This window comes from Pantherophis guttatus, chromosome 12 (assembly GCF_059756535.1).
Source record: "Pantherophis guttatus breed Tessera chromosome 12, ASM5975653v1, whole genome shotgun sequence".
Classification (NCBI taxonomy): Eukaryota; Metazoa; Chordata; class Lepidosauria; order Squamata; family Colubridae; genus Pantherophis; species Pantherophis guttatus.
In genome coordinates this window covers 21,493,674-21,505,668 of record NC_142074.1, presented here as the reverse complement: position 1 = coordinate 21,505,668, position 11,995 = coordinate 21,493,674, and the positions used below count along the sequence as shown (strand labels likewise).

Genomic DNA, 11,995 nt, shown 5'->3' with positions numbered 1-11,995 from the left:
CTCTGGCTTCCAAGGTTTGTCTTGTGGTCGGGTGGTCTGTGCCTGTTAACAAATTAGGCGATTGTCCCGCTGTCTCAATCTAGTGAAGTCCGAATGACAAGAGTTGGAAGGGGCCTCAGAGGTCTTCTAGTCCAACCCCCTGCTCAGGCAGGAGACCTTATACCATTTCAGACAAATGGATGTCCAGTTTCTTCTGGAAAGCCTCCAGTGATAAATCTCCCACAACTTCCGAAGGCAACTTCTGTTCCATGGGCTGATCATTCTCACTCTCAGAAAATTTCTCCTTATTTCCAGGTTGAATCTCTCCTTGATCAGTTTCCATCCATTATTTCTCGTCTGGCCTTCGGGTGCCTTGGAAAATAGCTTAACCCCTTCCTCCTCTCTGTGGCAGCCCCTCAAATATTGGAAGACTCCTATCCTTTCTCCCCTGGTCCTTCTCATCCCTAGACTAGCCAGGCCCAGTTCTCTGCAACCATTCATCGTATGTTTTAGCCTCCAGTTCCCTCATCATCCTGGTTGCTCTTCTCTGCACTCTTTCTAGAGTCTCAACATCTTTTTGATTGCGGATAACCTTCTGGATATTAAAATGGCAGCAATAAAAGCATTATGGAAATGACAAGCGTGAAACAAATATAAGGAATATATGCAGGTAAATTATGCGGTTGCCTTGGGCCGAGTTTTTCAAAGTGGACAGATCGAGATCCACTAAGGAAAAAAGCGAAGAAAGTAATCGCCCTGCATCCATAGCAATTTTTAAAAGATACTCTCAGCTCCGGCAAGTCACTTAAGAGAAATATCGCTAGGAAGACTTCAGGGAGTTACCTAAGCCATTTGATTTATTTATGACACAAATTTAGGCGGCTGCCCAATTCGCACAACCGGTGACACTATTGCTAGGAGTCCAAAACTAACTTGAACGGCACACATTTCCTTTCCTTTCCAAATCAGAAGGAGCGTTCTCCGGTGTCCCGTTTAAAGTCGGACGGCTTTACTTATTTTTATTTTTTTTAAGATCGGGGAGTTGGTTCCCTCTGCAGGTTGAGATCAGCCCCCCAAGTGGGCCACATCAGCCCCTCAATTGGGGTAGATCAGCCCCCCCAAGTGGGCCATATAAGCCCCTCAATTGGGGCAGATCAGCCCCCCAAGTGGGCTACACAAGCCCCTCAATTGGGGCAGATCAGCCCCCCAAGTGGGCCACATAAGCCCCTCAATTGGGACAGATCAGCCCCCCCAAGTGCGCCATATAAGCCCCTCAATTGGGGCAGATCAGCCCCCCAAGTGGGCTACACAAGCCCCTCAATTGGGGCAGATCAGCCCCCCAAGTGGGCCACATAAGCCCCTCAATTGGGACAGATCAGCCCCCCCAAGTGGGCCATATAAGCCCCTCAATTGGGGCAGATCAGCCCCCCAAGTGGGCCACATAAGCCCCTCAATTGGGACAGATCAGCCCCCCCAAGTGCGCCATATAAGCTCAAGTGGGACCGATCAGCCCCCCAAGTGGGCCATATAAGCCCGTCAATTGGGACAGATCAGCCCCCCCCAAGTGGGCCATATAAGCCCCTCAATTGGGGCAGATCAGCCCCTCCCCAAAGTGAGTCACATCAGCCCCTCAATTGGGGCAGATCAGCCCCCCCAAGTGGGCCATATAAGCCCCTCAATTGGGGCAGATCAGCCCCCCAAATGGGCCACATAAGCCCCTCAATTGGGACAGATCAGCCCCCCCAAGTGCGCCATATAAGCTCAAGTGGGACCGATCAGCCCCCCAAGTGGGCCATATAAGCCCCTCAATTGGGGCAGATCAGCCCCCCCAAGTGGGCCATATAAGCCCCTCAATTGGGGCAGATCACCCCCTCCCCAAAGTGAGTCACATCAGCCCCTAAACTGGGGCAGATCAGCCCCCCCAAGTGCGCCATATAAGCCCCTCAATTGGGGCAGATCAGCCCCTCCCCAAAGTGAGTCACATCAGCCCCTCAATTGGGACAGATCAGCCCCCCCAAGTGGGCCATATAAGCCCCTCAATTGGGGCAGATCAGCCCCCCGAAGTGGGCTACACCAGCCCCTCAATTGGGGCAGATCAGCCCCCCAAATGGGCCACATAAGCCCCTCAATTGGGACAGATCAGCCCCCCCAAGTGCGCCATATAAACTCAAGTGGGACCGATCAGCCCCCCAAGTGGGCCATATAAGCCCCTCAATTGGGACAGATCAGCCCCCCCAAGTGGGCCATATAAGCCCCTCAATTGGGACAGATCAGCCCCCCAAGTGGGCCATATAAGCCCCTCAATTGGGACAGATCAGCCCCCCCCAAGTGGGCCATATAAGCCCCTCAATTGGGAAAGATCAGCCCCTCCCCAAAGTGAGTCACATCAGCCCCTCAATTGGGGCAGACCACCCCCCCCGAAGTGGGCTACATCAGCCCCACCCCACAAGTGGGGCAGATCCCTCGGGGGTGGGGGGAAGAGCGGGGCCAAAAAAACCAGGAGTGGCAGTCACGCTCAGGCGGGGGTGGGTGGGGGTGGGTGGGCTGCCCGTCCCCCCCCCTCCCTCCTTGCCTTGCCGCGGTCATGCGGCGAGAGGGGCCATTTAAGGCCAGGCGAGGCTGTCGCGGGAACGCCCTGCCCGTGGGTCGTGGGGATGACGTCACGCAGGTGACAAGCCGGCATCCTTTGCGGGTGGGGGCCCCGTCCGTCCCCAAGGTTAAAAGGTTTAATCCGGGCTCATCAGACCCCCCTTTGCGAGGAAGAGACCCCCCCACCCCCAGCCCAGATTCCACCCACGGGGAAAAGGGGGGGTGGGTGGGAAGGAAAAGGAGGAGGAAGAGGAGGAGGAGGAGGAGGAGGGGGATCCCAAGATCCCTCCTCCAACCCTTTCCTCTCTCCCCCCCCCCAACTACCACCTTGGCAGTCCTCTCCACGGTCCCTCCCTCCTCCCGGGAGCCAATCAGGGCGCTGGGAAGCGGCCGTGCGTGGCTGCCCGCGTCTCGTCCTCCTCCTCCTCCCCCGTTCCCACGTTCAAGTCTGCGGAGCGGTATAAAAGCCGGCCATTTCAAGGACTTCGCTCTCAGTCCGCCGGCAGCCCCCCCCCCCTCTCTCGCCTGCGACGCCTGGTCCTGCCTGCCGGCCTTCTTGCCTCCTTTCCTCCTCTTCCTCGCAGCAGCAGCAGCATCATGACCGACGCGGCCATCTCCTTCCTCAAGGACTTCTTGGCGGGCGGCGTGGCGGCCGCGATCTCCAAGACCGCCGTGGCCCCCATCGAGAGGGTCAAGCTCCTGCTCCAGGTAAAAGGGGGACGGGGGTGGGGGGCTCTACCTGAAGGGCCAGGGAAAAGAGGGAGGGGGGTTTAAGGGAGATGGGTGGGGAGGGGTTTCTCTCCTGGGGGGGGGTCGGAGCCAAGCCAGCTGGGAGAGGAGGGGGCAAGCAAGGCCGGGGGGGGGGCTGGAAGAAGGCGGGGGGGGGTCCTGGCCTCGTGAGGATGGGGGGAAATGCGCCTTGCCCTTCCTCCCAAGGTCGCCCCAAGGAGATGTGTGTGTGTATGGGGGGGGCTGAGCCCCTCCTCTTTGCTGCCCCCCCTCTTCTCCCTGGACTCCCCATCTCTTTTAGGAACCCTTTCCCTTTGATGCCCTCACCCCCTCCCCTCCCGACACTGCAGAAACCCCACAGCAGCTTCCTGCCGCCCCCCAGCCTGCACCTGGCCTTTCCATCTCGTTTATGAACTGCCCCCCCACACACACACACAGAAACCCCACTGTTGATTCCCCCCTCTCTCCCCCAGACCTAGGCTCCCCTTCTCATTTATGAACCCCTTTCCTGCCCCCTCCCCACTGCAGAAACCCCACAGCCGCTTCCTTGGGGGCCCCCCCTCCCTGGACCTGGGCTTCCAATCTCTTTTATGACCTCCACCCCTATGCTGCCCCCCTCCACACACACACACACACAGAAACCCCACTGTTGATTTCCCCCCCAGGCCTAGGCTCCCCGTCTCGTTTATGAACCCCTTTCCTGCCCCCTCCCCACTGCAGAAACCCCACAGCCGCTTCCTTGGCCCGCCACCCCTTCCCTGGACCTGGGCTTCCAATCTCTTTTATGACCTCCACCCCTATGCTGCCCCCCTCCACACACACACACACACAGAAACCCCACTGTTGATTTCCCCCCCAGGCCTAGGCTCCCCGTCTCATTTATGAACCCCTTTCCTGCCCCCACTCCCCACTGCAGAAACCCCACATTCATTTCCTGAGCATCTCCCGCCCTCCTTCCCTGGACTCTGGCCTCCCCATCTTGTTTATGAAGCTCGGGACCCTCCAGAATAGCCATGGATCCTCCTTCCAAAGCCCATCCATCCGGTTTTTAGGGTGCCCTGGATCTCTCACCCACCCACTCACTCGCAGGAAACCCCCCTCCCTTTCCCCCCCCCCACCCTTCCCGGCTTCTGTCTTGCCACCTCCCTGGTTGGTTTGCAGCGGTGGCGTGAAAACTGGCAGCGCTGGAGAGAACCGGTTTGGTCGATGCCAATCCCGGCCCCGGCGTTGGTAAGAGATTGAATTGGAGGCAACGGAGAAAGAAAGCAGGGCGATGTGAGGCCTTTGGCAATTCTCTCTCCTGGCAGGGTCTCTCGCCAGCTGCGACATTCCCTGCCAGCTGCTTTTCCGTCTCTTCCAGGCCTCTGAGCTGCTTTCCTGCCTTTGCAAAAGAAATTAATCCCGTCCTTCTGTCTGTCTGGCACTCCACCGTTTTGTGTTTTTTTGCTCCTGTGACCTTGAAGGGGAAGGGCAGCTGGGCCAAAAATTGGGGATGGATGAAACCTGTCTTGTTCCGCTCATTCTTTGGGGGGGGGGGGTTCCGGCAAACAGCCAGCCTCCCAGGAGCTGCTTTTCTTGAAATCATTCAAAAATCCCCGTTTTTTTCTCTCCCATCTGCTTGCCCAGCGTTGTGAATAAAGGCCTACCAAGGTCACCGTAGATTTAAACCGGCATCCTTAACTTCTTGCCAAGGTCAAAAACAGGAAGCCTTGGAAGGCCACGTTTTGTGGCCCGTGGCAAGAAAGAAGCCGTGGCCAATTTAGGGGGACGGGTGAATGGGAGAGACGAATGAGAAAAGCCGACAATGCAGCGGTTTGGAGAGCTGGGTTTGTGACCTGGTTGCTTAGCACAGAGGCAGCTAAGGACGGCTTGATCTCAGGATGGCGCCAAGCCACAATCTCTCAGGAAGGAGGTCACCTTGCAAAGAAGCTCTTATCACTGGGTGGATTACAACTATTGTCTACCTAAGCTTACCCCAGAGGCAAATCAATTCAGATCAGCCTGTGGCCTCTGGCTGGCCTTGTAAACTTCTACCTGAAGGGATTCCGAGATCTCTTTCTCGGCCTGAGAACTCTTGCTTTCCAGATCACACGCTAAATTTCCAAGCTTTCAAAACCCTCGAGATTTAAAATAAGGGACCCAAACACCGGTTGTTTTGTAGGCCTAAGAGAAACCACCAACTACTAAGACTTAGCTTTTTGGGTTTTTTTTTTTTAAACTGCAGTTTCTTCCTTCCGTCTCAGGGTGGAGAAAGAAAAACGTACTTCCGGGAATTTCCCGTACAGTATTCGACAAGATACAGCGTGATTTTTTAATTTTTTTTAACTGCACAGGACTTGTCATGATTTTGATGTTTCGAAACTGATTTGCCAAGCCCTTCCGCAGTTCCAAAAATTATTTGCCTTCAGTTCTGTGATTTTGGAGCTACCTCTTGTGCCCTTGGACTACTGATGCTGCTAGTTGGTCTGAAACCCACAAAGGGCACGGAGTTTGTGTAATTGCAAAACTAAAGTTTCACTTTCTGTTTTGAACCATTTGAGCCATCTAACTTTGGATGTTGTAAGGGGGCATGCATGGGCCCAGATTGTCCAAAATGTGACAAAACCAAAATGTAACATTTTGCATTAAGTAGAAACCTGTTTGGTCTTAGTGGTACCAGACTAGAAAGTGGGAGGCAGTGAGTTCTAGCTCCACCTTAGCCCTGAAAGCTGGCTGAGTAACTTTGGACCAATCACCAGGAGACTAGGAGTTCTAGTCCTGCCTTGGACATGGAAAAAATGATTGGCTGACCATTCAGTCTCAGCCCATTATTTTTTTATTTTTCGCACCCATGGATGACCTCTGCCTTTAACAATTTGGCTGTTTACTTGGGCTTGTGGCTCAAAATGTGTTAAGGGGCCCGGTTACTTCGTGTGTGATTATTAGTTAATTAACCACCTGTTGTTTATATTGATTTATTATATGGATGTTTTTATTGTTTTAATGTCTTGTAAGAGTTTTCATTATTTTACAGTGTTAGAATTATAAGCCACACAGAGTCACTTGGCTGAGTTGGGAGGGTATAGATATTGAGTGTGTGAGGGAGGAGAAAGAAAGAGGGGGAGAGAGGGAGGGAGAGAGAGAAAAGAAAGAAAAAGGGAGAGAAAGAAAGAGGGAGAAGGAGAGAGAAAAGAAAGAAAAAGAGAGAAAGAAAGAGGAAGAAGGAGAGAGAGAAAAGAAAGAAAAAGAGAAAAAGAGGGAGAAGGAGAGAGAGAAAAGAAAGAAAAAGAGAGAAAGAAAGAGGGAGAAGGAGGGAGAGAAAAAAGAAAGGGAGAAGAAGAGAGAGAAAAGTGGAGAAAGAGAAAAGGAGAAAAAGAGAAAGAAAGGAAAAGAAAGAAAGAGAGAGAAAGGAAAAGAGAAAGAAAGAGGGAGAGAGAGAAAGAAAAGAGAACGAGAAAGAAAGGGTGAGAAGGAGAAAGAAAAGAGAGAAAGAAAAAAGAAAGAGAGAGAAAGAAAAAAGAAAGAAAGAAAGAAAGAAAAAGTGTGTGTATGAGAGAGAGAGAAAAAGAAAGAAAGAAAAAGAAAGAGGGAGAGAGAGAGAAAGCCTGAATCTGGCCAGTGCTGCTGTTTTTAACCTTCCTCCCTTTCCCTCTTGCCAGGTCCAACATGCCAGCATGCAAATCACGGCCGAGAAGCAGTACAAGGGCATCATCGATTGTGTGGTGCGAATCCCCAAAGAGCAAGGGTTCCTCTCCTTTTGGAGGGGCAACCTGGCCAACGTCATCCGCTACTTCCCCACGCAAGCCCTAAACTTCGCCTTCAAAGACAAGTACAAGCAGGTCTTCTTGGGCGGCGTCGACAAAAGAACCCAGTTCTGGCGTTACTTTGCGGGCAACTTGGCGTCGGGGGGCGCTGCCGGCGCCACGTCGCTCTGCTTTGTCTACCCTCTCGATTTCGCCCGAACCCGTCTGGCGGCAGATGTGGGTAAAGCCGGAGCTGGACGCGAGTTCAACGGTCTCGGTGACTGCTTGGTCAAGATCTTCAGGTCCGATGGCCTTCGGGGGCTCTACCAAGGCTTCAACGTCTCTGTCCAAGGAATCATCATCTACCGAGCAGCGTATTTTGGCATTTACGACACCGCCAAAGGTAAAGGGAGTGGGGGATGGGGTTTGTAGTCCTTTGCCCTGCCTCCCCGTTGAAGCTTTAAGGCAGGGATCTCAGACCTTTAAGACTTGTGGACTTCAATTCCCAGAACCTCTCAGCCAACTTTGCTGTCTGGGGAATTCTGGGAGTTAAAGTCCACCTACCGTACTTTTCGGAGTATAAGACGCTCCCGACTATAAGATGCACCTGCCTTTTTGGGGGAAGGAAAACAAGAAGAAGAAAAAAATCTGCCTCCCAGCAATTTGTCTCCTTACAGCAAACAGCTTGTTTCAGTTTCATTTTCATCGCAGTCTGATTAGCACAAGAAAAAAAAGATCTGCCTCCTAGCAATTTGCCTCCTTGCAGCAAACAGCAGAGGCCCACGCGGCAATAGGCAATGGCAATCCCTGCAGCCTGAAACAGCTGAGGGTCGAGAGGCAGATCCCAGCTGCTTGTGCTAATCAGGTTGTGTTGAAGCTGAAACAGGCTGTTTGCTGCAAGGAGGCAAATTGCTCGGAGGCAGATTTTTTTTTTCTTTTGCTAATCAGGCTGTGCTGAAAATGAAACTGAAAATGAAACAGGCTGTTTGCTGTAAGGAGACAAACTGCTGGGAGGCAGAGGCCAAAGGGTGGGTGGGTGGGGGCCGGCGGGTGGGTGGGGCTACATTCGGTGTATAAGACCCACTCAAATTTTCACTCTTAACGGACCATAATTAAGCACTTTTTTTTTTAATTAGGCCACTCTTAACGGACCATAATTAAGCACTTTTTTACTTCTTTACCCAGGAATGCTTCCCGACCCAAAGAACACTCACATCTTAATCAGCTGGATGATCGCACAGTCGGTAACAGCCGTTGCAGGCCTGACCTCATATCCCTTCGACACCGTTCGGCGGAGAATGATGATGCAATCTGGTCGCAAAGGAGGTGAGTATCTAGTTTTTCCAGTAGAAAAGAGCATTTGTACATCGGGGTTGAATGTGGAATCCTTGATGCTCTTTGAGCTTGATGATTTTGCTTGTTTGGACGTTTCATAACCCAACTAGCTGGTAAAACTGATGGCGTTACCTACTTGGGTCATGAAACGTCTTCAAAACAACAAACTCAGAGAGCACCAAGGACTCCATTTAGCTTTTCTTCCAAATCTCCCTTTGTAGCTGTGCTTAGCAGCTTGCTTCTCCCTTAGGCACATACAGGAGAGAGAGAAAAAAAATGTAAGAGATAAAATTATGTTTTCTGATCTCAGGTCTGGTTGCTTTGTAACCAGAGATCTGGAGTGATCTCGGCAAAGGTGTTATACATGCCAGGGGCCGGGATGTCCAATTCTATAGATGTTATAGTACTACGATTCCCATCATTACTGGGTTTTTTTTGTCTTTTTTGTCTTGGCTGGCATTTCAAAAGTTTTAAGAGGGCCACCAATAGGTTATCTCCACAGGAAAAGTAATCTAAGGGACAATGATACCGCTTTAAGGAGATGGTTGAAGGCTGAAGATTGACAGCCTGTTGTCAGCGTCAGTAGAAATGTGATTTAATCAGACTTCAAATGTGCATAATCTTGATAATTTATTCATTGTTTGAGCCACTCCCATCAATGACACCAATTGTAACCACCTGTGTTTAAGCAGATGAAAACATTGTCATCCTTTAGCTTTCTAAATTTATTTATTTTTTTAGAAAAATGCATGTGAAACTCCTATTGAACTGGAGAGCTGAAATGTTCTTGGAAATCCTCAACCTTCTTCTACATCACTTACATCAAGAACTTGTCCATTATTCTGCATTACTTTTTTTGGCAGAAAAAAGCTATATTTGAAACAAACTTCTTCCATTACAATGGAAGACTAAGCTAAATATTTCCCTTTTAGAATATCCTCTGTCCTGTATTAATTATGATTTACATTGAGCTGAATACCTGGAGAAGCCCCAAGTCAAAAGGGGGGGAAAAATACATTTTCAGCTCAAGCATTTCCCCTGAATTTGTTGTTAAAGGATAAAAAGATCCTAATACTTTATCATTAGTAATATTTTATTTATTTATTTATTTATTGGTTCGATTTATATGCCGCCCTTCTCTGGAGACTCAGGGCGGCTTACAACGCGTTAAGCAATAGCCTTCATACTTTTATATATACCTGCTTAGTAGGGCTTTCGGCCCCCCCTAAGTGGTGTTCTTTTTTATACAAAGTCAGCTTATTGCCCCCACAATCCAGGTCCTCATTTTACCTACCTCGGAAGGATGGAAGGCTGAGTCAACCTCGAGCCTGGTGAGATTTGAACTTGCAGTAATTGCGGGCAGCTGGTGCTACTTAACAGCACTTTAGTCTGCTGCGCCACCAAGGCTCTTGAACACTCTTCGATGTAATTTATGAATAGTCCTTTCCCTATAAAGGATGACCCCTGCCATCGGATTCTTGGTTCCAGATTGGTTGTATTTGGCAGGCGCATGCTGTGAGTGGCTGCAACGTTAGCCAATCAGAAGCAGCCTCTTCATCTGGCTATCCTCTTTGGATTCAATTCCCAGAACTTGCACGGAAGATGCTGAAAAGCTTACAAGAATGCATCCCGTTTTCCATTCATCTCAAACCATCGTTTAGTCCAATATTTCTCGAGCGAAGTAAATTTGAGGCGCATATGGACTTCAACTCCTAGAATTCCCCTGCCAGCAGGGTCTTCTGGGAGTTAAATGTCTACGCATCCTAAAATGGTGACATTTGAGGGGGGGGGAAACCTAACTGAGTCTCAAGTTAACCCCTTATTTATCTATTTTCCCTTTCGGCTCTTTCTTCCCTGCTCCATTTTAAATTGCATTTCAGGACAGCAACATCTCTGTTCTAAAAGCAATTTATTAGGATCCCCAAGGTGCTTTTTCTGGAGGCAACTGGACTTTTTTTTTTTTTTTTTTTTTGAAGACATTTCACTTCTCATCCAAGAAGCTTCTTCAGCTCTGGGGAATGGAAGTTTCTGTCAGAGCTGAAGAAGCTTCTTGGATGGGAAGCGAAACGTCTTCAAAAGAAAAAACAAAACAAAACAAGGATGTCCAGTTGCCTCCAGAAAAAAGAACACCTTTGGGACAACCATGACTTGGATGACGGAGAATATCTATGGACAATTTATTAGGATTTCTCTAGCACTAGCAGTGGCTAAGACGCTGAGCTTGTCGATCGAAAGGTCGGCAGTTCGGCGGTTCGAATCCCTAGCGCCATGTTACGGAGTGAGTTCCCGTTCCTTGTCCCAGCTTCTGCCAACCTAGCAGTTCGAAAGCACGTAAAAAATGCAAGTAGGAAAATAGGGACCACCTTTGGTGGGAAGGTAACAGCGTCCCATGCGCCTTTGGTGTTGAGTCATACTGGCCATATGACCACGGAGACGTCTTCGGACAGCGCTGGCTCTTCAGCTTTGAAACAGAGATGAGCACTGCCCCCTAGAGTCGGGAACAACTAGCACATATGTGCAAGGGGAACCTTTACCTTTTAGCTTTAGCAAAATGGCGTTATCGCAAACATTGGAAGAATTTAATTGCTCATTTCGTTTTCTGTTTTTCTTCTCTCTTTTTTTTTTTCCAGCCGACATCATGTACTCCGGAACAATTGATTGCTGGCGGAAGATTGCTCGGGACGAAGGCGGGAAAGCGTTTTTCAAAGGCGCGTGGTCCAACGTGCTCAGAGGAATGGGAGGTGCTTTCGTCTTAGTCTTGTACGACGAAATCAAGAAATTCACATAAGCTGAAAACCCCAAACCCCATCCCCCCCTCCTTAGAGGACCCTTCCCACGTAATATTCCATGGACTTGCATCAAAACTATTTATCGTTTCCCTTCCCTCTCCCCCCCCAACGGGTTGTTGTCTCTTTAGTTGACGGAGAGGCCATGATTTTGCTTGCCTGACCCTCCCGGTTCTCAAGTCATTCCTTTGACGATGGGACTCAAACTTTATTTTTATTCAGTCACTCCTGTTAAAATAAGTTTGAGAAATAAAATGGAGGAAAAAAAAAAAAACCCGGTACCAACACTTTGTTTTGTTGATTTTTCCATCTCTTGGATAAACAAGTATTTTGTTGGAATAATAATATGGTGGATAATCGCGAGCCACCAGCGGTTATTAAAACTGCAATTCCCAGATGTTCAGTTCATCCTGAGTAATACAGGTAATTCTTGACTTGGGACCATTCATTTAGTGACTGTTCACAGTTAGAATGGCGCTGAAGAAAGTGACTTAATGACTGGTCTTCGCATTTACAACTGTGACAGTAACGCCTGCAGTTACACAACCATAAAGCCAGTTGGGCTAACGGTTAAGGTACAAGGCTAGAAACCAGGAGGTGTGTGAATTCTAGTTCTGCCTTAGCCATGAAAGCCGGTTGGGCGACTTTGGGCCAATCACTGGGAGACAGTGAGTTCTAGTCCCGCCTCAGGCATGAAAGTCAGCTGGGTGACTTTGGGCCAATCACTGGGAGACGGTGAGTTCTAGTCCCGCCTCAGGCATGAAAGTCAGCTGGATGACTTTGGAGCAATCACTGGGAGACAGTGAGTTCTAGTCCCGCCTCAGGCATGAAAGTCAGCTGGGTGACTGGGCCAAT

At 49.8% G+C, this 11,995-nt stretch overlaps 1 protein-coding gene across 1 annotated transcript; it reads left to right on the top strand.

Moving 5' to 3' along the window:
- Window positions 1-2,880: 2,880 nt before the first annotated feature.
- SLC25A5 (solute carrier family 25 member 5) lies at window positions 2,881-11,414 on the top strand. Its single transcript, XM_087877711.1, has 4 exons — window positions 2,881-3,276; window positions 6,936-7,422; window positions 8,205-8,345; window positions 10,985-11,414. The coding sequence occupies exons 1-4, from the start codon at window positions 3,166-3,168 to the stop codon at window positions 11,140-11,142; spliced, it is 897 nt and encodes a 298-aa protein (XP_087733837.1). The 5' UTR covers window positions 2,881-3,165; the 3' UTR covers window positions 11,143-11,414.
- The last annotated feature ends 581 nt before the right edge of the window (window positions 11,415-11,995 follow it).